This window comes from Chelonia mydas, chromosome 1 (genome assembly GCF_015237465.2).
Source record: "Chelonia mydas isolate rCheMyd1 chromosome 1, rCheMyd1.pri.v2, whole genome shotgun sequence".
In the NCBI taxonomy this organism is placed as follows: Eukaryota; Metazoa; Chordata; order Testudines; family Cheloniidae; genus Chelonia; species Chelonia mydas.
Genome location: NC_057849.1, coordinates 259,593,858 through 259,620,675, shown reverse-complemented (window position 1 = coordinate 259,620,675; position 26,818 = coordinate 259,593,858). Strand labels below are relative to the sequence as shown.

General features: G+C 41.2%; 1 protein-coding gene across 4 annotated transcripts in view; it reads left to right on the top strand.

The window, feature by feature from the left end:
• UBN2 (ubinuclein 2) overlaps window positions 1-26,818 on the top strand; it is a 108,361-nt gene that overhangs the window by 70,779 nt on the left and 10,764 nt on the right. For 2 of the 4 annotated variants that reach the window (XM_037883211.2, XM_037883204.2), the window contains exons 12-16: window positions 7,348-7,398; window positions 9,599-9,641; window positions 11,649-13,187; window positions 24,599-24,845; window positions 25,734-25,823. In XM_037883211.2, coding sequence (XP_037739139.1) covers window positions 7,348-7,398; window positions 9,599-9,641; window positions 11,649-13,187; window positions 24,599-24,845; window positions 25,734-25,823 — 1,970 coding nt within the window. The remainder of the gene's footprint in view (window positions 1-7,347; window positions 7,399-9,598; window positions 9,642-11,648; window positions 13,188-24,598; window positions 24,846-25,733; window positions 25,824-26,818) is intronic. The other 2 variants (XM_043544533.1, XM_043544539.1) reach the window with 2 other exon arrangements.

The following is a 26,818-nucleotide window of genomic DNA, read 5'->3' as shown; positions in this document are numbered from 1 at the left end:
GTTTACTAACCTTCAGAGCATGGTCCAAGGCACATCTTTTTGGAGATATACAGGAAATTATGGGGTGATTGCTGGGGAGACTTCTCCTGTGATGGTTAAGGTGATATAGGAAGTAGTGCTGTCTGTGTAATCTCTGACCAATTTAATGTGTGACTAGATTATGGTTTTAATAGGTCAGTGCTCTCATAGCGAGAGTGCACAGAACATTTTATTAATAATCCTTTGTACTTTGTTTCTAAACTGTCCCCTGCTAAGGCACTTTACTTATGTCATTGCACATCATCCAAAGTACAACAATTTCTTAATCTTGTTAAAATTCAGATAAACCAGTGAACTAAGGACAATGCAGAAGGGAAAAGTAGGAGGGATGGTAATAATGAGGCTAAAATGCAAGTTTGAAATAAAGTCCTATGGTGTTCTCTAAAAATAGAAAGAGATGAACAGAGTCAGATGGTAAAGAGGTGAGTAAATTCCATACTTTAGGGCCCATCGCAGAAAAGGCATAATTGCCTGCGAATTCTAAGACATAACTAGTCTTGGAAGGATAAGATTTTTGTCAATAAATGTTGATTTCGCCATACATACAGAAAATGAAAAATATTTCCATAGATGATGAAAATTTACGATCGGAAAAGTAAGAAAAATGCTGCATGAGAACTTTTTAGAGTTAAAATCCAGTTATTTAGATTTCAGAATTAGGCTTATTACAAATGGACTAGCAAGTGAAAAATAAAAACATATATGTTTTGTTGATTTAAGTATATTTACTTTGTATATTTTGACATGTGATGTTGACAATTTGTTTTAACATTGATAATGCTTTAACCCTTTGAATCTCATCATTTACTCTCGTTAAATAACTGACACCCCACCCCATACTTTCTGCAACTGTGAATATTGATAAAAATATTTGTAAAAAGCTTAAAAGTAAACATCAATATTATCCATCAAAATTATTTTAAAATATGAATTCTGCCATGCTTAAACATAATAGTTGGAGTTCTAAAAGGTGGATGGTGTCAGAGTTCGGGTGATGATCTGAGACTCAAGGAGGTCCTGAGTGTAGCCAAAAGCCAACACTACTTATGACTGAAAAAAATAACCAACCAACTAACAAGCTTATAACCCAGAGGTGGGAAAACCCGCGGGCCACATCCAGCCTGTGGGACCGTCTTGCCCGGCCCCTGAGCTCCCAGCTGGGGAGGCTAGTCCCCGGCCCCTCCCCCGCTGTACCCCTCCCCCGCAGCCTCAGCACGTTGCACCACCGGTGCTCTGGCCCGCCGCTCCTGCCGTGCAGCACGGCGGCGTGGCTGGCTCCAGCATGGTAAGGGAGCGGGGAGCAGTCAGGGAATGGGGAACAGGGGGCCTGGGTAAGCGTGGGAGTCCCAGGGGGCTCATTAGGGGGCAAGGGTGTGGACAGGGGGCAGGGCAGTCAGGGAGAAGGGGGCATTGGATAGGCGTGGGAGTCCCAGGGGACCTGTCAGAGGGTGGGGGTGTGGATAGGGGTTGGGGCAGTCAGGGGACAAGGAGCAGGGGGGGTTGGATGGGTCGGGAGTTCTGAGGGGGGGGGGCAGTCAGGGGGTGGAAAGTGGGAGGGGGCGGATAGGGGGTGGGGGCTAGACTGTTTGGGGAGACACAGCGTTCCCTGCCCGGCCCTCCATATAGTTTTGCAACCTCGATGTGGCCCTTGGGCCAAAAAGTTTGCGCACCCCTATTATAACTTGTCTACCATTGCATAAGCAGCCAATGTAAAGAATACAAGGGAGGGTGTAATGATTTTCTTAAATTAGTGAGTAAATGTGCTAATGGATAAAAACTTTCATGTTCACATGGGTATGTCTATTATTACTAAAAAAAAGAAAAAAGAAAAGGAGGACTTGTGGCACCTTAGAGACTAACAAATTTATTTGAGCATAAGCTTTCGTGAGCTACAGCTCACTTCATCGGATGCAGTCAGTGGAAAATGCATCCGATGAAGTGAGCTGTAGCTCACGAAAGCTTATGCTCAAATAAATTTGTTAGTCTCTAAGGTGCCACAAGTACTCCTTTTCTTTTTGCGGATACAGACTAACACGGCTGCTACTCTGAAACCTGTCTATTATTACTATTATTAATGTGTTTATTATTTATATACTGCTGTAAATATATCTGACTCTACAAACAATGAAGCACATGCCCTGTCCAGGAGTGTTTACGGTCTAAGATAGACAAGACACAGGACAACAGTTTAGGTAAGAGAGGGTCAGGAGAGATTATTGGTGAGGAAAATGAAGTACCGGAGTGCTGTTGCAAGGTCATCCTAGGATAAATTAAAGCGAAACCTGTGCAAACTTTGCTACTGAAAACATTGTACCACTTCTGACATATGGCTTTCGATGCGATGAATATGTGAAAAGTGTCTTCAAGATTTTTAATCTTACTACCTCCAGATGAGTGGTCTCAACAAGTGGGGCTACATAGGAGAAGAGTCATCTCATCTCAATTACTTCTTCCCAACAACAAGATTTCTGTTTTATCAGAGTTAAGGACTAAGCAGTTTTATATATCCATCTGGTAATTATGTGACAGAAAAATAGCTTGCTGAGTCTACAGAGAAAGACATACATAATTATATATCCACATGCTGACACAATTGTATCCTGCATTTTGAGGCTATTTCACCAAGAGAGCTCATGTATACTGAAAAATGTGGAAGATATGTGATATACATCACGGATGTGTCCTATCAAATCAAACATGACAGTTTTCCATCACTATTAAATATGACCTGCACCCACTCCTGGGTAGTTTTAGAACACATCAACAAAGATTTAGTCACCAAACAGCCTACTTTTCAGTCATATCAAAATTGCTGAGAGGTCCAGCATGCCCATCTGACCCTGCTCTAAAACCAGCAGAATACTCTCCATCATGGTTTCAATTCCAGAAAAAGAATGGACCAATCTACCCAGGTTGTTGTTAATTTTAAGTTTACCTATAAACCTGAATGGCTGTTTTCTCAATAGCCAAAATGGACAAATCAGATTGGGTGGTTGACAGTTACTCCAGCATCAAATGGTACCTTTTTGAGGAGGGGGTGGGCCTCCATGTGTTTGAGGGTGACCAGCATCCATAATTAAGCATTTTGTTGATGATGGTACCATATTCAGACCATTTGCTATAGCCAGCCAGGTTGAATGATGGTCATAGTTCTCAATGGTGAGTCTTAAGGAGTCCAGAAGACCACAGGTATCTCTAGCTTCCCTACATGTACACAGGAAAAAATGGAGTACTTGTGGCACCTTAGAGACTAACAAATTTATTTGAGCATAAGCTTTCGTGAGCTACAGCTCACTTCATCGGATGCAGTCAGTGGAAAATGCATCCGATGAAGTGAGCTGTAGCTCACGAAAGCTTATGCTCAAATAAATTTGTTAGTCTCTAAGATGCCACAAGTATTCCTTTTCTTTTTGTGAATACAGACTAACACGGCTGCTACTCTGAGACAGGAAGAAATGGTGCAATCAGAGAATACAGAAAGACCAGCCTGAAGCCAGTCCTATCTACAAAGAACATAGCATACTTGACTGTAGGAACCACTAACTAGACACAAGAGTTCATGGTGTGTCTGTCTCTGAGGATAAAGATCATTTTTGTTCAGTCCTGTCTTTTATGTATACCCCATGAATTCCTTGTACAGGAAATAATCTGACTTCAGGATGCTTCCCTGCCATCATCTCTAATCTCTGCCCCCAGCTGTTTCAGCTCCCACAGATGGAACCATGGTGGTCTCTGAGCACAAGAGGCAGCCAAGTTTATATAAGTAAAGCAGTCTAAAGCCAGTTAACACAGATGGTAATAGCAGTTGCTGAGCTGATCGATTTCTTCCAACACTCCTATAAGGGAAAATTGAGCATTTCTTTACACCAGTTAGCAGGAGACAGTCCATCAGTCTGAGGGGCCGTAGAGGAATGAAAATACTCTGGTGTGGCATAGCTCCTTCACTGAAATGTGAGGTTGTAATGCAGTTCAGCAAGATGACCAAATACCCAAAATAGACAAGATCCAAAGACTGGCTGTCCTTATGGGAATGCACTTGTATTTCTGTCCAAAAATCTGTTTTCTAAACATTAATAAGCACCCTTATGAAATAGGCAATGTCCATATTTTATTATGGGGAAACTGAGGCACAGAAATGCTAAGTGACTTGCCAAAGGTTTTGCAGCAAGCCAGTGAAAGAGACAAGAAGAGAACTTAAGTCTCTTCACTTCCAGTTGCATGCTATACTTACCAGTCCGTGGAACAGAGAAGCTAAGGCAAAGCAGGAGAAATTGATCTTGTGACGCATGTTCCATTGCAGTGACATTATAAGAGACAGAATAACTGATGTAGACTTGATCATTATTATGTGTGATTCATACTGGTGTGACAGCTTGACTTTTGAATGTTGTACCATTTTTGATGCATAACATTCTGATTGGCTTGCATTTCAGTTAATTGAGCTATAAAATATAATTTTAGGGGGAGAGAAGGGTGCATGCAAATAAGGTTTTGGGGTGATGCTGGCAGGAGACTTTTTACTACATCTGATGGACTGGTCAGCAGTCAAGCTATAGTATATTCTAATGGGTATAGTAAACAAATTTGTGCCAACAAAAATTTGATTCAGCTGTGTAGGAGATAAAATTGTGCAATTTGCTACTGCCCTGGAAGATAAATATCTATCTGTACAATTTCTGGAGTATTGGCAAGGCTGTACATAGTGACTAGGAAGAGGAAGAAACTTCAATATAACTTTTTACAGAAACTTTTTTCTTTAAGTAAGAATGGGCATCAGCAGACTCCAAGGAGAGTACTTTGTAGTCCTTTATATTCAGAAAGCTGTCCATGGAACCTTTTAAACTAAAGGTGTACATGGGAAGGAAGAAGTGGGGGGAGGGAGGGTTCTGACAATGGTGAAGATGACCTCTAACAAACCATATACTGTGGTGTAAATAAGCAATTAGCAGTTAACATGTGGAGTATCTCTTTTATTAACCAGCCTACCTATTTGATGTGTTTGTAATTATGCTTGGTATGTTCCATTATTTATACCATTTTTTGGCTTTGGATTGGTGTTTGTTCAACAGCAGGAACTATATAAACTGAAAATTAATGAGGCACTTTATGTTGAATCATGGATAGATGGATAAGCATGTAACATTCCAGATGAGAATGGTTTGAGGATATAAACAAGAGGTCTGAAATATCTAGATTCTGTGGAATGACAGGTTCAGCTCAGTTCTTTGCTCTTATGAACTAAATAATACATTGAATTCCCTGTAGTTTACTGCATTCAGGGAGACTGTCAGAAGAAACATTCAAATCAATGTCTCGTCTATTCTGCCTGGACACTAAAGATCTCCTGGCATTTGGTTAGTAGGTTGCCCCAGTGTCATTGGCCAAAACCTGTCACCGCTCCCCTATCCCCTCCCACTGTCATGTGATGTGCTGTGTTTATATGCCATCTGCCTTACTCCCCCACAGGAGTTATATTTCATTGGTGTGCATGTGTATAGATGAAGTGCTTTGGGATCCTTCAGGATGAAAGGCATTATATGAATGTAAAATATGCTTGATAAACATTCAGTTTACTGATAGCTTTTTTTCTTCATCTGGAAACCCCACCACCCCTGCCCCCATTGTATGTTGTGGGTGGGGGGTGGAGAAAGTGGTTTTTTTAATTGTTGTGAGGCTTTCAACTTTCTTGGAGGGGATTTTGCAGTTAGCTTTTGCTGAGCGTACTGGCATAGCTGTTGTGTTGCTGAGAAAATTCAATATTTCCAGTTCATTTTTTGCTTTAGAATTTATGCTGCCCTGTCATTTGAGCATTGCCTCTAATTTCAGTTCCTTTAATATAGACCCATTACTTTGCGTCTTGAGAACATTGTAATTTCCACCCCAGATTCCAGGTTGATGGTGGTTGGTGTGTCTCAGTTGAGGAAGGGATCTTAAGGTAAAGAAAGGGCACAGGGAGGAGATTGAGGAGAGATAAAACTGTTTGAATAAGATAGTAGTAATTAAGCAGAACAAAACAAACTTGTAGAAGAGGACGTTCATATTCTCCCTGGATTTTCTTTATAGGCGTTCAGTGGCTTGGGAACAGGAACAGTAGATGGGATGTGAGACAGGTTGAAGATTGGTAAAATTGATGGAAGTAAAAGGGAGTGTAGGACTCAGAGAGCAGCCGAGAGAATGGAGTCAAAAGAATTAACAATGGAATTGAGGAAGGGAAGGGGTTTGGAGTTGTAATGAAAAGACACTTGGGAGAGTTTTTTGTATGGGATTTGAGTTTTCTTATGGGATGTATGATGATCTGCTCTTGGACCTGCCTCATGCTACAATGCTTCATATATACTAGGAAACATGTTTTTCTGCTGTGGTGTGCCTCTACACACACAGCTCTAGACAGCTGTTGAGGATTAGGTGAAATGGTGGGTGAGTTGCCTGATAGAAGCCGTGCAAAAGAATGCTTCGTTGTCCTAGTGTAAATGCCTTGCCTGGGGGGACGGGACGGGAAGGAGGAGGGACTGTAATTCACCGCTGATGCAGCTCCATCAATGGTAGCAACAGTGGAAGTTCTAGTATAGACAGCATGTAGGCATTTTTACCACCATGTTGTTCAACCCATCTCAGAGTAGGATCTGATGACAAGGTAATAACACCTGAACCCTATCTACATTAAAACATCCACTGTTGCTCTCATTGGTAGAGCTGTACTTGTTGACTCCATTGGTGAATTTTTGACCATGTCGAAGCAGCCTAAGTGATGTAATTGTGAGTAGCAATTTTTTGGTATTCTGTACATGATGCTGAGATGTTTGGGAGCTAGCATGTCTTTTGGATTCTGCTTTCCTCTTCCCCCATGGTAAGGAAACTATGGTGTGTAGACCCTTGCAGTGCCAAAAATTAATTTAAATCAAGGACCATGGTGTTACCCCATTACAATGTGTTGAAATATTGATGGGATTTTTTGGTTGTATGTTGCACTGAGAGCCTTGGCAAGGGGAGGGGGACATTTTAAAATACAATACTTCTATCCCATTGAAGGTAATATTTGTCTACGTTGCTTTCTGCCAGCTCAGTAGTTATCTATATTGAATGTGAATTATAATCTGTTTTGCAGCATTCTTCCGTTCATGGTTGACTGTTTGTTTTTAACTATACCAAGACAACCGTACAATTAAATTGCTTGCTTCGTGCTTAGGGGGCAGATAAACAAATGGCCTATCTGAAAATCCAGTAGTAGATGAGTTGCTAGTAACCATGTCATAGTTGCTCATGTAGAATCACTGTATGTCTTTCTCTTTCCCCCTCCCTCTCTTTCAGGATGCTCTTTAAAGAAAGCCGAAGTGTTCACAATCATCTCACTTCTGCTCCGTGAGTACAAAGCTGGCACCTGCTGGTATCCCTTCCTTGTGCTTCAGTTGTCTGGGTAGCTGTGGCGAGCCTTGTGTGTTGCTCTATTCCTTAGGAGTTCAGACCGATTCTGGCTTATTTTCACTGCTTCTACCTCCTGCTGTTTGTTTGTTTTGCTTGAGGAGCTTTAGAATACAATGGGATTTTGTCTTTTAATGATTTAACTCTCTGACCTACCACTTTGGTGTTCTTGAGGCACTGTGGTTTGCGTAATTCAAGTGTGGAGTGGTTAAACAGCTGAAACAGATATTAATACTGGTATGACGCCTTTCATCCAAGGATTTCAAAGTGATTTATGAATCCTAAACTTCACACCACCCTTGACAAATAGGTATTATAGCATGTGGGCATTTCTTTCACTCTTTCTCTCTTCACTCCACTCCACAAAAACACATCTACGAAGATATCCACTCTGATTTGAGTGAAACTCTACCTTCCCTAGCCCTCAAACACTGCTTCTCTTGTCCGTGAGGGCTCATTGTAGTTCAGACAGAACTGGAATAGTCATTTATAACTTTGAGCACTAAGCAAAGTGTAACTCCTGTAATAAGCAAAAATAAATAAATTATATGTTAATCTTACAAATAACAGACTAATGGTCCATCAAGTATAGTATCCTGTTTCAGAGCAGGGCATAAAAACAGTACAATGCACTAAACTATTTAATACTTTTGAGGAAATGGAAGGGCAAAGGTATGTGTGTGGAGGAGGATGCAGGTGGGAGTATGGTACTCCTCAGACTTTGCAGCTGAGGATTGTTAGCCCTTATTGTTGTTCGAGCTGGTATAACGGCAGATGCTATTCATATTCATTTAAATGTTTAAACTTTTTTGCATCTTACTAAACTGGTTGCCTCAATAATATCACAGAGTTCCAAAAGTTAATTATCAACATTTTGCCATTTTATAAGCTAATCAGACAGAAATTCAGTCTTTATTGCTCTTTTGTCCTTTTTAATATTTATTTTTGCTGTATGATTTGATAACAAAATACAGATGTGAAAACATTCAGGGCACGCAGATGCCATAGGTTGTTCTCGAATCTAATAGCAGGTGTATGAAGCACTTTTATCTATGTAATAAGATTTCATGGTTGACTCAGACATTAGGCTTCAAAGTGACAATATGAAGTGACAGAAACTGCTACAAGCATGTTTGAGAGTTCTTTTTATTCAGATTATCACCAGGTTCAATCATCATTAGGACTTGCAGTCTATTACCATCCAATTCACAAGTTTTCAGTCATTTTGACTTACAACTAAACTCATGTAACATCAAAGCATGTATCTATGCCACATCAAGAGTTCTAGACCATTGTGATATCAGTGGTAACTCAACCAATCGCCACCTTTACTGTATATCTAATTTGCATGGAACAGTTTCCTTGATCGTGTGAGGAAGATTGCACATTGGTCAATTACTTCTCCCAACTGCCACACCTGTGGAGCAGTACAGGCATTCAGCTACGGGTATAACTATCTTAGATCACTCCAGATTGCACAAAGTTATAGCTGCTACCAAGTAGGCAAACACAGTTGTGACTGAAATAGGCTGAAATATGAGTTCACATTATACTGTGTAGTCTCTATTATAATTTGGAATAAAAATATTCTCTGCCTCAAAAGGGCAAAATGAGTCTCTTTTAACTTGGTATTTATGAGGCAGAATTAATAGTCAGCAAGCATATCAGATGTATCTAAGGAGGCACAGGGAAGCATGACAAGCATGATATTGCACTACATATCATCTCTACTTCCTCCTTTTTGCCCATTCATAGAATCATAGAATCATAGAATATCAGGGTTGGAAGGGACCTCAGGAGGTCATCTAGTCCAACCCCCTGCTCAAAGCAGGACCAATCCCCAATTTTTGCCCTAGATCCCTAAATGGCCCCCTCAAGGATTGAACTCACAACCCTGAGTTTAGCAGGCCAATGCTCAAACCACTGAGCTATCCCTCCCCCCCAATTTGTTCCCTCCCATCCTTAACTGAACTTTTGTCTCGGGGATCTTTGCAGTTTAGATTGGGGGAGGAACAGTCTTCTGTGGTCTTGTGAACTTGTTGCTCTGATGATTGTCTTCTAGAATTAGAATGACTAACCCTCTGTCTTTTCTCTTGATCTGTATGTGTGTGTGTGTCTCTCTCTCTCTCCTCTGCTTTAGGGCAAAGAAGAAGGTGATTCTGGCACCTAAACCCAAAGTGAAGGTAAATATTGCAGCCACCCATACAAATGTTCAGGAAGTGATGTTGAACATGGTGCATGTTTTAAAAAAAAAAAAAATTTCCTTTTTCCATAGCTATATCACTAGAACTGGTTGAAAACTTTCCAAGGGAACAGTTTTCCATCAGAAAATGCTGACTTCATGAAATCAAAATGTTTCATGGGAACATTGATTTTGTCGAAATTTTCTACAGAAAATGAAACTTAACATTAAGGTCAAAATTTTGTTTCAATTTATTATATTATGAATTATATAACAAAAGTCTGTTTTGACATAAATTATACATGAAAGTCAAAACAAAGTAAAAGTGAAATGTATAATTTCAGTAAGATCAAACTGAAATATTTCAGAATATTTCATTTCTCCAAAAATACTGAGATTTCAACTTTTCATCCCAATTTGGGATTAAATCAAATTTTGGAATCTCAGAATTTCCTATGGGCTAGAAATTCCATTTTTTGACCAGCTCTTTTTATCACACACTTGATCCAGGTTCTTTGAGTGGACCCATTTGGTAACCTCCCTAAAAGAGCATATGCACATTTTTAAAAAATTTGCCTCCTGTTCGTTGTGGCCTCTCAAGTGTTTGGCTTAATGGCTCTGTTGACAAGGAGGAAATATAGTGGAATCCAGTTAACATCAGTTTGCACAATGTAATCTTTGTTCACATACTAAACCATTTATCATGAATATATTGCTAATGATCCTGTTTTATATCAGTTAAACATCACTGGTTACTTGTTTCAAACAGCACTTAATTGCATGTGGTGGCACCACATGCAGTTACTCACTTTAGAGACTTATGCCATAGGCTTTAAACTGGGTAATATACCATTTGGCTTTATTGTAATTTTAAGTTATAAAGCCATTTCAAATGGGCTGTAAGAAGGTACTTAAATGTGTTACAGTATTACAAATTTTTTAAAAATGCATGTGCTTTGGTGAATTCATTTTCGTCTTAAATTAGGTCATAGCACTGGAAAATTTTGCATATTTGGGTGGACAAGTTCAGTGTAGTAAGCTGATGTAGCCTCTAACTAGGCTTGACTGTATTTCCTCTGAGTTCCATTGTAGTTATGTTTGTAGCTCAGATTTGCCTTAACTTTCAGAATACTGAAGACTAGCTCTGTAAGCCTCTATAATACAGTTTACTCTTTCATATTCCAAGTGGAACTACAGCTCTAGGTCTTGTTCCTGTGAGCAACACTGAGTATACTGCTAACATACTCCAGGAATATGTCGGCCTGGTACAGTAGATCACGTTGTCACTTTGTTACATTATGTACACAGGACTCAATTTGACTGAAACTACCCATTTTAAAATGTTGCATTCTAGAACCACTTCCTTGCTGCACCATCTCTTCCTGTGTGTGTTCAGTCATGCAGGCAGAGAAAGGTGGGACAGTATGCCATAATGTGTAACCTTATTGATGTCTAGATATTAAGGGGTGAGTGCCTTACATATACTAAATGTCAGTTTCTTTATAGGTCTCCTACAAACTCTGACCCAGATCCTCGAAAAGTATTTAGGTACCTAACTCCCATTGTAATCAATGGGAGTTAGGCATCTAAATACTTTTCGAGGATCTTGGATCCTGTTCATAGCATGGTCATTATCTGGGATTTTGCATCAAGATAGCATGGAGGCCATTCCCAATGCCTTACCACTTAACTCACATTTTTACATTCAGTGTTCTTAATATGATCGCTTGCAGAGCATAATACCTGTTCCTCATAACTGAATATTATGTTCTCCCCTTCCCGTACCCTATTACCTGGTGAACAAGATATTCTGTACTGCAGCATCTAGGTATCAGATAATGCTTTAAAGGAAATTTTTAAAGGAAAAATACAACAGTAGAGCTGTGCTTCTGGATTTGCAGAATGATAGCATTGCTAAATAAAGTTATGTTGATCTGCTTTGGAGAGGGCATTGTGACTTCCTATTGTTTTTCTATATTTTTATCCCATACCCTCAACCCCCCACCAGGACTCCAGTCCAAAGAAAGAGCAGAAAGCCTGTACATCTTTGGTGACTTCAGCTTGTGTTACTACACTGAATTCCAGCGCACCTATCAGTACAGTAGCTAGCTCTATCTGTACATCAGCTCCAGAGACCATCTGTTTGGATGACTCACTGGATGAAGACCTCTCTTTCCACCCACCCTCTCTGGATTCTATATCTGATGCTTTGGCAGTTATCAACAATGGAGCCAAGATCTTGCCTGTGGGGTCCACCATAGACACACCAACCTCAAGACCTCGCCCTGGGCTGAGAGAAGAGAAACTAGCAAGCATCATGAGTAAGTTGCCTCTAGCAACTTCAAAGAAGGTAGAGCCAGCTCAGACTCCACATTCATCCAGTCTTATCGCTGGTCACACAGGACCAGTACCAAAGAAGCCCCAGGACTTAGTTCACACGGGCATCTCTTCAGGCCTTATTGCTGGCTCTTCAATTCAAAACCCCAAGGTTTCCTTGGAACCTTTGCCAGCCAAGCTACTTCAGCAAGGACTACAGAGGTCAAGCCAGATCCAAGCTGCTTCCTCTTCGCAGACCCATATTTCTTCCTCCTCCAAGGCCCAAGCAGCTACTTCCTCCTCCTCTCAGAGGTGCAAGGATGCTGCTATCGTGGTATCCTCTTCAGAGGGCCAAGGTGGTTCTTCCTCAACATTACAAGTGACAAAGATGCACCAGCATTCAGCTGTCCAACAGAAATATGTGTCTCCTCTACAAGCAACTATTAGTAAGTCACAGACCAATCCAGTGGTGAAACTGAGTAGCAATCCCAAACTCTCCTGTTCATCCCCAGTCATCAAGAGTCCAGATAAGCCAGTAATGTACCGCCTTCCTTTGTCTAACCCCTCATCTGGAAGTGGTTCTCAAGTATCCCACCCTCTAGTTTCTCGGACAACATCCAGCACCTCTACCTCTAGTAACTGTTTTGCCAAGACTATGGTGTCGCAGGGTTCTTCCCAGGGTTTCAAGCCTCCCTTCTCCATGGCTGCCTCTCCTAAACCTGCTGCCTCTCCCAAGTCCACAGCATCCAAACCCTCTGTCACACCCAAGCCCACAGCATCATCTAAATTTCCATCTAAATCAACCTCATCCTCCAGGCCCACAACATCACACACTTCTTCCAGTTCAAATGCACTAGTATCCCAGAGTAGTCACTCGAGTAGCAGCCCCCTTCATAAACAGCCCAGTGGAGTAAATATCAGCAGGCAGTCTCCAACAATGAATTTGCTGCCCTCTAGTCGCACCACAGGCCTTCAGCCTGCAAAGAACCCTCAGGCCTCTTCAAAGTTGCCCAACTCTTCTCCCTCTGGGACTATTGGCAAAAATAACTTGAGTGGAGTCGGAATGAATGTACCTGCCAGCAGGGGCAGTAACCCTAATTCAAGCGGAACAAGTAGGACTAGTCTCTCTGGGGGAGCAGGAAGTGGAACACAGGGTGCTACTAAACAGTTGTCAACGCCACACAGGCCATCTTCTGCCTCAGGGTCTCCAGTTGTAGCAGCCAGCGTGCAGGTATGTATCTAATGAGACTCAATTGTGGGACTCATAATGAGATTTACTTTAAAGTTTCTTTTTGTCACTATCCTTTCTCATAAATGTGATTGAATATTGGTCGTGAACATGTTTTCACTAAATCTTTCTAATGCATGTGCTGAAATGGTTTCACACTGGTGAAAGGGATGCTTCCTCACAGGGGCAGGGTTCCAACTGACCTTAGGGTTTGGGAGGGAAGGAATTTTCAGCACAACATATATTGGCATGTCTGTGGTATAATGGAGCAGATTTTGTCTTCTCTGCAATACTGAGAAGAGATATATTAGATTTTGTGGACTACAGCTACTTAATGGTATTTCTGGAGATTGCAGTGGGATTAAGCATTGGTAAACTGAGGCCATTCCTTCTGTGTTTGATTTCCTTTATTGTAATGGCACTGATAAAGAAGGGTGTCTAGTACATCTACTAGCCACTCTTCCAGGATTGACTTGTACAATGAGAATTAAGTTGTGTAGGGTTAGAATAACAAGCATGACCTCTGTTAAATTGATGGATAACCAGCATAATTTTAATATTTATGCTATGAAATACTTTCAGAAGGCGTATGAAAGCCCAGGAGTGTACACACATCCTGGAAATGAGCTAAGTAAAAAGGGCTTGGGCAAGATTTGCTTGTACATGAATAAAAACAGCCCTTCATAGTTGCTCATATGAGATAGAGTTTGAAAATATGCCTTGGCCAGACTTGCGGAAGCTCTGGTACCACTAACCAGGGAAGAGAATTTACAATTTCCAGAGTATTCTTTTCCACTTAGTAGGAATAATTAGGTTATTGGCAGGTTTGGGCAAAACAGATTCTCAGATTAATCATCTCTTCAGGTCTGAGATCTTCAGTTCTCAGGTTAACATTTGAGTAAAGCTAGAGTGTAAATAACTACCTTTTGTTAGCATATGGTTCTCCACACTCTTATCCATAGGCTATTGTTTATGCTTTTACAACTCTGTGTGCTAAATTCATGGGACACATCTTTCCTCTACTATCCCTGCTGCACAGAAGAACTGAAGAAAGTAGGAAATAATAGACCTTGTGATCATGTAATTAAACACTGTATCATAATGCATATGCACAACTGTGCTGACTTAAAGTTGCATAGTAGACAACCATAAATTTGACTTTTTTTCACTTCTTGAGAGCTTGACTTTGCTACCTAAATAATATTCCTTTAACGTGGCTTTTTGTATGTGGTGTCCTAGGGGTTTGTTTGTTTGTTTTGTTTTTTTTAAGAAAAAAGTAAAAACAGATATATTATGTACATCTGTAATGGCCTCCTTCATAAAGCATCATCAGCATGCTTTGAACCCTAAATCTGTGCTGCAGTGCTGAAGACTTGTAGCACTTACAGATCTCACTTTATTAGCTGGCAGCAAGAGAAATTTGTTTATGCCACAGTAAGAAGGGATTTACAGGCACCATGTGCTGGGTTTGGAGGTTTATGGGGGAGTCTGGCCCATTTTTTTTCTTCCTGATTGAGGAGTTGGGGGAGCACCTGACCTATGTGGTACCCCCACCAAGGAAGGTGGATGTGATGCTGGGGCCATCCACTGAATTAGAGGATTATGGTTCATAGATAAGGCCAGAAAGGACTATTGTGATAATCTAGTCTGGCCATAGTAGGACTTCCCTGAATTAATTCCTGTTTGAATTAGAGTATCTTTTAAAAAAAAAAAAAAATAAGAAATTGTAATCTTTAATTGTAGAAATTCCAAGAATGTTTTAGTTCTGGCTATGGCTATGGAGGTGCGACAACTTCACCTCAGAAAGCACCTCCAGGCTCTCCGGCGGGAAAAGCGAACAGCAATATGGGCTTCCCTGAGGCAGTAGAGACAGTGTTGGTGCTTGTCATTCATAGAGAATGAGTGAGGGCAGGAAAAACAGTTCTTAAACCCAGAACTGGAAGGCACAGTCCATGGGAGGAGAAGGAGATCAGACTCCAACCAGTGAAAACTATAACTATCTACACACTACAAAAAACAACAAAGAACTATATAGGAGGTAGAATAAAAGTTCTCTTTGCATAAACACTAAGATCGCAGAGGAACAGCGGTTCTAACTCCAGCCATGTGGCGGTAAGAGGGAACTGGAGAGGCGTCAACCCATATGGCTTGTTGTTTTTTGGAGGAGGACACAGTGGATGGCTGTGGACGCTGCTGTGTGCTGTACTGTACTGCAAACAGCGTTTCCTTCTGCATCCATGTATCCACCTCCATACTGATTACTGCTTGCTACTCATCCACGATTGGAATACATACAAGGACCATCACTCGAAGAAGAGGTTACTTACCTGTAACTGGAGGTTCATCAAGATGTGTGGTCCCTATTTGTATTCCAATAACTGCTCGACAGGCATCGACCTGCACGGCCTGTTATAACCTCGGCTGGGAGCACAAGGAGACGCATGACGTATGGGTCAGCGGACACTGCTACAAAAACCCTCCAGTGCATGGCCTGCACACGCATCCATGATTGGAATACAAATAGGGACCACACATCTCAAAGAACCTCCAGTTACAGGTAAGTAACCTCCTCTTATTCATTAACTCATCCAGCCAGCATAAACTTGTAGCACTTACAAACCAGCCAGCAAGCCAGCTGTCCAAGTCTGTTCTGAAAGTGTGAACAAAGAAATCCTTTTAAACGAACTGCCATTGTGTACCCATGGTATTGATCAGAGAGCTCTGAGAAAGTTTGTTGTGTTTTAACGACATATCCGTAGAACCTAAAGCAGCAGTTTATTTGAAATTTTTTAAGATGCACTAAGATCCTCCTCCCAGCTTTCAAAATAGCTTTATTCTTTCTGTTTAGTCATCCTCTTGCAAGCTTGAAACTGACATTTTCCCTTATTGTTCTCAGTGATTTATTCTGACGTGTGCATTCTAATTGTAATAGAACACTTGGGATTGCTGGGGTCTGTATGGTTTTTTTTGCTTAGTTTTACTGTATGGCCTTTACCCCTTCCGTCTGATGCTGTAATCTCCTCAGATGTAAACCACAATGGTCGTACCTGATCAGAACTTGCATTAGAAACTTCCAAAGAGGAGATCCAACAACTCATTTCTGGGAGATTGTGTGGTCTAGTGGATAAAACACTAAACTGGGACTTGTGTTCCATTTCCGGTTCTGCCACTGGCTTGCTGGGTAGACCTGATACCTCCTTTTGTAAATTGCTTTGAGATCTACAGATGAAAAGCATTTATATGAGAGCAAAATTCAGTTATTAATTTTTATTAAAGAATACCCAGGCTTCTGTGTTTAAAAAAAAAAAAAAAAGGATTCATGATATTTTTCCCACTGAGCTGTTACTGTACCAGTAGCACAGTACCCTGTTGTGAGGTGCTGGATTTCTGTAGAAGTGTCATCTTTTGAATGGGATGTAAAATAGAATGCTTGACCACTCATCACCGTTAAAGATTCCATGCTACTTTTTGAAGAATAGGGACAATAGCTCTGGTTATTTGGCCAAATTCCAATTAGGGTAATTACGTTCTGCCTGCCTAAACCAAAAATTAGTCCTACAGTTATACCTAGAAAGATTCTTTACTTTCTATTGAACAGCTGCGGTATTTTACAACATATGACTTGTTGTGGGGATGGGTATATATGCTATCTGTCATAGGCAGCGATACGCTTTTTAAAACATGCTGTTTATTGCACAACAAATCAAGAGAACCATATACAACATTATATAACTCCAACTAATGAAAGCATGTATTATGTATGTGTACCAGATATACACAAAGTATTAAAGGCTTCAGTTCCGCGACACATGCACTTTTGTTAAAGTACAATGCATGTAAAAATACACATAGTCTACTGAAATGCTCATGAAGCCGACAGGAGCTTGATTATTAAGGTTTTCTCTACAGATCAACAGAAAGTAAACTGCCTGACGCGCAATTTATCTGTCTCAGAAGGATAAGGGGCTGGTTGAGTTGACTGTAAGAATATGAACCTGTGGTTCCTGGAAGAATAGGTATTTCATACTTGATGCTTTCTCCATTAAGCTATTACCTGCTGAAGGCTGGAAGTTTTATTCCTATGGAATGTCTTTTCCAATTAATGAACATACAGCCATATTGCATAACTACATTGGCTTGATTTTTTTTTTTCCAAAATGTGAAATAGTGAATGATGACCATTTGAATGTCCGCATAGTTACTGTAACCTTCTCTCCAGCTTGTTAGACTCTGATATCTTCCTGCTCCAGTTAATCTAAAATGCAGTTTCCTTTTCTTAACCATGTCTCTTGCTTCTTGAATTTCTGCATTACTTCCTGCTATTTTCCTGTATGAAGTTCAAGCTTCTCTTCACCTTAATGGTTCTCAATAATTTTACCCTGGTCTTTTTTGTCTTCATCTCCTTCCGCTACCTTCTTTGCTGCTTTCTGCACCACCTCATAGGTATGAAATACCCTTCCCATTAATAAACAATAATCTCCCCTCAACTTCTATATCAAGAAAGTACTAAAGCCAAAATATATTCTGTGAAACATTTGAGTTTCGTGGCCAAACCCTAACTGTGTCTCCTTCCCTCTCTTGTTTTCACTTGTGCCTTTAGTTGATGAGCCCTTTGTGTAGAGGTATGTTATGTTTGGCAGTGACACATTTACAGCAATATTTAAAGGATGAATACAACTAGGTTTCAGAATAATAAGGGGGATCACATTTTGCAGTGGTGGTGGTTCAGTCTGTCTGTAGATTCAGGACAGAATTGCAGTTCACATTGGGAAGGTTTTCTTTACAATGAGGGAAGCTAGTAACTTGTTTTAAATGAAAGTTTATATTTTATTATAACCCTCCTCCTGCCCTTAAAACAGCCAACCCAGCCATGAGTGATACCAGAAAGTTGACAGTGGTTCATACACCTTCATGCCTTATGGGTGCAATCATTCTGATTATTTTAGCTTCTCCAGATTAAGTATGGAGGCTTTGTCTCCTTTGTCCACCGAGCTCTTGTTGAGAAGATCAAAGCTTTCTTGTATGACCAATCTGAGATCCGGTGGGGAAAAAAGCAATGTAACTGTCTTGAACTCTGTCCTTAGTGGTCCAAGTTACATACACAATCCTGTACTGATCCATCAGATCAGACAGGGTGCTTGATTGACAAAGGTAGTTGAAGTAACTTAGACTTCTAAGTGGTATTTGACTTGATATCACTTGACATTCTGATTAAAAAATGTTGCACTATACAAAATCAATCCTGTACATATTTAATGGATTAAAAACATGTTAACTGATAGCTCTCAAAGGAACTGAAAATGGGGAATCTGAGTCCAAGGGCAGTAATTCTAGTGGAGTCCCATAGGAATCTGTTTTTGGTCCAGTACTATGCACAAGAACGTCAGAATGACCATACTGGGTCAGACCAGTGGTACATATAGCGCAGTATTCTGTCTTCCAACAGTGGCCAGTGCCAGGTGCTTCAGAGGGAGTGAACAAGACAGGGCAATTTGAGTGATCCATCCCATTGTCTAGTCCTAGCTTCTAGCAGCCAGAGGTTTAGGGATACCCAGAGAGTGGGGTTGCGTCCCTGAGCATCTTGGCTAGAAGCCATTGATAGCCCTATCCTCCATAAACTTACATAATTGTTTTTTAACCCAGTTTTACTTTTGGCTTTCACAACATCCCCTGTCAGTGAGTTCCACAGGTTGACTGTGTGTTGTGTGAAAAAGTACTTCATTAGGTTTGTTTTAAATCTGCTGCTTATTAATTTCATTGGGTGACCTAAGGGGTAAATAACACTTTGTCCACACCATTCATGATTTTATAGACCTCTATCATATCCCCCTTCAATCATCTCTTTTCCAAACTGACCAGTCCCAGTCTTTTTAATCTCTCCTTATGTGGAAGCTTATATGGAAGCTACTCCTAATAATTTTTATTGCCCTTTTCTGTATTTTTTCCAATTCTAATGTATCTTTTTTAGGATGGGACAACCAGAACTGCTCACAGTATTCAAGGAGTGTGCATACCAAGGATTTATATAATTGCATTGATATTTTCTGTCGTATCTATGCCTTTCATAGTGGTTCCTAACATTCTGTTAATTTTTTTGACTGCCGCTGTACATTCAGCAGATGTTTTCAAAGAACTAGCCACAATGACTCCAAGATCTTTGAGTGTTGACAACTAATTTAGATCCCGTTGTTTTGTATGTGTAGTTGGAATTGTTTTCCAGTGTGTATTATTTTGCATTTATCAGCATTTATCATCTGCCATGTTGTTGCCCAGTCACCCAGTTTTGTGAGATTCCTTTGTAACTCTGCAGTCTGCTTTGGATTTAACTATCTTGAGTAAGTATTCAATATCTTTATCAATGATCTGGAAGGAAACTTGATTGTGGGTAAAGTTTGTAAATGACACTAAAATCAGTGGAGCAGTAAATAATGGGGACAGGTTAGTTCTTTAGAGCAATGTGGATTGTATAGTAAGCTGGGCTTACTCAAACGTGTGTGCAGCTAAATCCATGCAGGAACAAAGAATATAAGTCACTTATAGGATGAGAAAATGTATTTTGGGCAACTGTGACTTGAAGAAAAGGACTTCAGGGTCATGGTGGATAACCAACTGAATGTGAGCTCACAATGCAGTGCAGCTACTTAGAAAGCAAAGGCAATGTACGCAGGGGAATATTGAGTAGAGTAGGAAGGGATGTATAGCATTAGTGAGACCATTACTGGACTACTGTGTTCAGTTCCATGTCCATGCTTCAAAAAAGGCAAATTGGAAATGATTCAGAAAAGAGCTACAAGAACAATTCAAGGTCTGGAAAATCAGTTTTATGGTGGAACATTAATGATCAATCCATTTAAGTTATCCAAGAGATGGTTGGATCCAGATAACTTGATCCCTGTCTAGCTATCTTCATGGGAAGAAGATTTCCGAGAGTCGAGGGTTTTTTAATCTAGCATACAAGGCATTAAAAGATCAAATGGCTGGAAGTTGAAGCTCGACAAATTCAGATTTGAAGTGGGGCACAAAATTTTAAGTTAGACTAATTAGCCATTGGTGGATTCTCTGTTGCTTGAAGTAACTAAATCAAGACAGAATATCCTTCTAAAAGGAGGATGGGCTGTGTTGTGCAGGACGTCACCACAGATGATCAAAATATGGTCTTTCTGGCCATAAAATCTATGGCAATGGTGGTGTTGGCATCTAGCAGCCATGTTTGAAAAGTATTTTTTCTTCTTTGAGTGGTTGCTCATGTCCCTTCCATCTTAGGGGTGTGTGCACCATTGCTGGAGATTTTTCCCTTAATGGTATCCATTGGGCTGCTGTAGCACCCTCTGGAGCCACACACTTATGCGCTGGTATAAGGAGTGCTGCTGGCCCCGCACCCTCGCAGTTTCTTCTTACCACCCATGGTAGTTGTTGGAACAATCCTCCTTACTTCAGAAAGGCTTCTTGCTAGTGATTTTCAGACTTTTTCTACATTTGTGGTTGTCATAGTGTAGTGTATACAGTTTCAAGTAGTTTTTGTGTATATATTTAGTGTGAATAATTAGTTCCCATTGTAGAGGGTCTTCTTCGCCCCAGGGGATCGGCATGCCCCAATCCCTGGGCTGCAAGCCTGTGCCCGTGAGTGACCCGCACTCCAACTGCTTAAGGCAGCTAGGCGACACTCGCGTGAAGGACAAGTACCAGCTCTGTTGGGACTTCAGATCCTGCATCAAGAAAGACGGGGACATCAGACTGAAGGCTCTCCTCATGGAAGCCGCGCTCAGACCTGTCTCAGAGCCAAGCCACTCCGATTTGGAGCAGAGTACTTCGGCATCGGTGTGAAGTGCTCCCCTGACACTGAGCTCTTCCCGTTGCCATTCTCCATGTCCAGTGCTAAGGAAGAAGCATAAGAAGCAGCACACTAAGAGAGGGTGCTTGCCGGTGCAGAAGAGAGGCAAGTGGAGAGAACAGAGTTTAGTGAGACCCAGGCTGGGCCACTCTTCTACCCCCGGACCAACGCTGAGGGCGTTGAGCCTGGTGCGGGACCCTCCATCAACACAAGGAAGCCACCGTGGTGCTAATGGGCTGATGGTGCCATGGACCCCACAGGCTTTTCAGGTGGCTAGGGACCTTCCCTCTCTTCTGGTTCCACCAACCCCAGTGGGGGACCTACCAGCTCCACTGTCCGGAAGCAGGAGGGAACAGGGTGCATCAGGAACCCTCCTGGCACTGGGTCCCCCAGCACCATCTAGGAGCAAGCCATACCTGATACCAGCATCCCTATCTCTGGTATGCCACTGGTCCCCAGACTCCCAGCACCATATGGAGGCAGAAGTGGGTACCACTCCACCATTGTTGCCGAGAGAAGAATCCTCTTCGGAGTCCCAAGGGAACCTTATGTACCGCCAAAAGCCCACCATCTGTACACAGCCTACTCTCCACCACGCTTCAGTTGGCACTTCAAAGCTGAAGCTAGTCCAAAATAATGGCAGCCTGATTATTAAGTGTAGCTTCATGTTGATAGCTTGTTCTTCTACTGCTACTTCATGAGCTGCTGTTGGTTTTGACCTTTTAAAGCTGTAAATGGCTTGGGTCTGAGTTACCAGAGTTCACCTCTTTCATTGTACCTTGCAGCTGTAGGTGAGATCAGAGGCACTTGAGCTGGAACTCTCTCTGTATATGTCTTCAGTCCCAGAATGTTCTTCCCTGCCCTTTGCTCTGCCAGAGCCTGGATTTGTTTACTTTTGACTGTGCTGGAAAGCTCAGCTCCGTTTCTCAGACATTTCACAAGAGAACGGTTGGAAGAGATTAGAGTCATAAAGTTTAAGGTCAGAAGGGATCACCAGATCATCTAGCCTGATCTCCTATATATCACAGGCCACCAACACTCACACACTAAAGCCAACAACCAAAATTAGACCAGGTGCCACAGGCAGAGAATAGGAGGGACCGAGGTACACCAATGCCTAAGGCCTGTGCAATGGCAGGGAATTATCATATGACTTCTGTGTCTTTGCAGAACTGGTGATTATAGTTATATAGGCAGTGAACAGTTGACTTAAGTGATTTTGCATGTAATATATGGGTTATTTTTAAAGACTCCTGTCATAAAGGGAAGGGTAACCACCTTTCTGTATACAGTGCTATAAAATCCCTCATGGCCAGAGGGAAAACCCTTTCACCTGTAAAGGGTTAAGAAGCTAGGTAACCTCGCTGGCACCTGACCCAAAATGACCAATGAGGGGACAAGATACTCTCAGATCTGGAGGGGAGGGGGGGAACAAAGGGTTCTGGCTGTCTGTGTGATGCTTTTGCTGGAAACAGATCAGGAATGCAAGCCTTACAACTCCTGTAAAGTTAGTAAGTAATCTAGCTAGAAAATGCGTTAGATTTTCTTCTGTTTAATGGCTTGTAAAATAAGCTGTGCTGGAGGGAATGTATGTTCCTGTTTTTGTGTCTTTTTATAACTTAAGGTCTTGCCTAGAGGGATTCTCTGTGTTTTGAATCTGATTACCCTGTAAGGTATTTACCATCCTGATTTTACAGGTGATTCTTTTACCTTTTCTTTAATTAAAATTCTTCTTTTAAGAACCTGATTGATTTTTTTCATTGTTCTTAAGATCCAAGGGTTTGGGTCTGTGTTCACCTGTACCAATTGGTGAGGATTATTATCAAGCCTTCCCCAGGAAAGGGGGTGTAGGGCTTGGGGGGGGATATTTTGGGGGAAGACGTCTCCAAGTGGTCTCTTTCCCTGTTTTTTGTTTAAAACACTTGGTGGTGGCAACATACTGTTCAAACACAAGGCAAAGTTTGTACCTTGGAGAAGTTTTTAACCTAAGCTGGTAGAATAAGTTTAGGGGCGTCTTTCATGCAGATCCCACATCTGTACCCTAGAGGTCAGAGTGGGGAAAGAACCTTGACAACTCCAGAGCAGGAATTGTACTTTCTTTTATGAAAAGCAATTGTTATCCCTGTTTGTTGTTTCTTGTGGGATGCAGTAGGCCTCCATCTAGTTAGGATCTTTCACTGTTAAGGCTAGTCCAAATGAATTAGTACAAATAAAGCTTTCCATAAACAATCAGGCTTATTTCTTTGTCCTTCTGGGACACCAGGTATTCTAGCATTCCACTTGCTTGCTTTGTATTTTCTTTAACCACCTTCATCTTAGTTTTGTTGTTGATGTAGTTAGCAGAAGCTTTCACCATTCTGTCAAGAACTGTCCTCACTTGGTTTCTCCTACCAGAGTCTCTACTAAAATTCAAGGAGATTTCCCCTACATCTTGGTGATCTCAGTTCACTTTTTAAAACTATTATGTATTTAATCCAAGTTTACTATTTGAAAACACCCTATTTCCTCATACTATATTCAGTACATGTCTGTGACTCAGATGCCTGTTACATATCCATGTTGGTTTCCATTCAGACAGGCTCTCCTGTTTTTTGTTCTTGTTTTGTTTTGTTTTTCCTTTTTACCTTGATTCTTGAATGAACAAGAATTATTTGGTGAAGGAGGAAGATTGGTGAATGAGCTGGACAGTTGCTGGTATTTAGATGGCAGGCTAATTAATGCATTTTGGAGGGTATTGAAACCTGAATATTCTTGGCTCTTCTTGCATCCATCCTGGAGATGAAATTAACACAAATGTAATTTGGATATCAGATGGTATGCAGAGATTATATTTTCTCTGAGCAAGATTTTTTTTTTTTCTGCCTTCCCTCTGAAATTCTCATTAGTGTGATTATGGCCACTTATTTGCAGTGCCATGTATCTCTTGAAATGGAGCCATTTTTAAATATAGTTGTGGTTTTCAGGACTCCTTATTGTAAACATCTTGTTATGAAATAAAAAATCTACTAGCGTACTCAGTGTTTTTAAAGTGTATATTTTGAAGAGGAAGAGGTTCCACGTCTCCAAAAAATTCAGAGCTACTCTTACTAGATTAAAAATAACAATGCAAAAAATTAATGGGAAATTTCCTCGTTAGAGCGCTGATTACCCTCCTCCTCATGTACAACCAGCAAAGAAATGGTGTTATGCCTAGACTGAAGGCAATCACAAGAGATGAACAAGAATGTCATTATGCCTGAATCTTATAAAATTGAAAATTGTGCTTATATAACAAGCCAAGAATGTGAGGAAAAATTCAAACATTGATAGCAGATACTTTTAAGGAATTAAGCTTGGTATTTTAAGGAACACCAGATATAACAAAAACATTTCAATTCTTTAAATTTTTTTAACTTTCTATTCTTGGTTTTGTCTCAGTAGGGCTTTGATTGTAAACTCCTTGGATCAGGAACTGATTTTTTTTTCCTGTGTCTGTACAGCACCTAGCACAGTGGGTCCTGGTCCATGACTAGGGCTCCTAGGTGCTACAGTAATACTTTCAAAAAATTGCTTATTGTTATTTGTAACCCCTGTCTCTGTACAGTCAACAGCAGGAGCATCATTACTGGCAAATGCCTCACCTCTGACGCTTATGACATCACCCCTGTCTGTAACCAATCAGAATGTGACATCTGCACCATTGACTCCTTTTGGGATGCTGGGTGGCCTTGTTCCTGTGACTGTACCCTTCCAATTTCCCTTGGAGCTGCTTGGCTTTGGGACGGACACAGCTGGAGTAACAACCACCTCGGGATCTACCTCAGCGGCTTTCCACCACAGCCTAGCTCAGAGTAAGTGAAGCTAGTTATTCACACTGCAATGTAATTCAGCGTCCTTACTTCACCACTTGCGAACTCAAATTGGGAAGGAAGTGATGGAAACACCATTGCTTGAGTTACTTTAAAGTTGGACTGGGCAAAGTACAGTGTTATAATGTGTTATATAATTCTGTAATTGTGTATGATTCTAAAAATTAGTCACAATTTTCTTCAAGATGATGACCAGCACTAACATGTTCATAGTATACAATGGGATTTGAACTTACTTTTTGTATTAGTTTGTCCCACCTTTTTAGAAGAGAGAACACAGTTTTATTAGAGTAGTTTCTGTGCTATAAGTTTTACAAAGCAATTAATCAAAAGACTGGTAATGCAGAGACACTTGGTCTAGGTCACAGCCATGTTCCCCTCAGGAGCAGCTCACACAGAGCCTCTGATACTAGAACCATTTTTAACTGCAAGGGAGAATATTGACCAGGACAGGATTTATTATCTCCTAGTGTAGAAAAAGCCTTTAGATTTTCCACTTGGATTATTATTGGAGGCAATAGGGCCTTTCTGTTTACTGAAACAGTCCAAAGGATTGCATCTCTATCATGCCCTGTGCACAGGTACTGAATAAACCCATGGTTGAATGGACCAACTTTTGGTGATGTTAACCCATTGGCCCTTTATCCCACATGTGATAGTGCTATCATGTAATTCTTGATATCTCATTTAAGGTTTGGGGTATGGCTTAAAACAAGTAATGGGAATGTGCTGATGTGCATCTAGTTATTTATGTAGCGCCCATCAACATAGCTCTGAAAATAAGAGGCTGCTGTTTTTAAACATGACAGCCTTCTTGTATACATGGATTTGAATTCCTGCTTTTTTCCCCAATCTTTTCATTTCATTCAGATTTACTGAAGGGTTTGCAGCCAGGTGCCCAGCATGCAGCAACACTGTCTCATTCACCTCTGCCTGCTCATTTGCAGCAAGCTTACACAGGTAAGGAAATCCTTTTCCCCTCCTCCCTTTCACAGAAGTTAAAAACCTAAAGGCCAAATTTATGTTTTTGGCCTGAGAATTTGTCTGGGCTTCAGCTTCCTTACTGGGGACCAGATTGATGATGACCTGAAGATAACGAAGACAACAAGGGAAGTGGCTGGAATGTTCTCAGGCTGCAGTAATGGCAAATGGTGCACATGCTATTGCAGTTTTATGTGTGGAAATGGAATGGTGGGTCTTTCATTCATAAGTTGTCACTACCGTTGACTCAAAAGGCCAAAAATCTTGGAGGTAGTGAACAGGGAAGAGCCCAGCGCCGAATCCCCGTCCCGCGGTGGGGCGTGGGAAATGTGGCGTACAGAAGACCCACTCCCCGGTTCCGCTCTCGGGGGCCCAAGTCCTTCTGATCGAGGCACAGCCTGTGGACGGTGTGAGGCCGGTAGCGGCCCCCGGCGCGCCGGGACCGGGTCTTCTTGGAGTCGGATTGCTTGGGAATGCAGCCCAAAGCTGGTGGTAAACTCCATCTAAGGTTAAATACTAAATTACTTTCTTGCACTGGAAGCTAGAGACCAAAGACTGCAATGAAACAGAATTATTAGTACCCACTAAATAATTTTATTGGTTACGAGATGAATGAGGGACTTATTTGTGAAGCCATTCTTCCCCTTTGGAGGTGACACTGAACTTCCATTTACCAGCTTCTTGATTTTTCTGTAATTCCTTTGTATACGTACAACACCTCATACTTCCAATAGGAGCAGGAGGTTGAAAACTCCTGACAGATTAGCTCAGAGGATTGTTTGATTTTGTCCCTTCTGAGAGGATTAGTTTGATTTTTTTTTTTTTTTTTTTAAGGCAGTATGGTCTAGAGCAGAGGTTCTCAAACTGTGGGTCGCAACCGTGTTTTAATGGGATCGCCCGGGCTGATGTTAGATTTGCTGGGGCTCAGGGTCAAAGCCCGAGCCCCACTTTCTGGGGCTCGGGCTTCGGCTTCA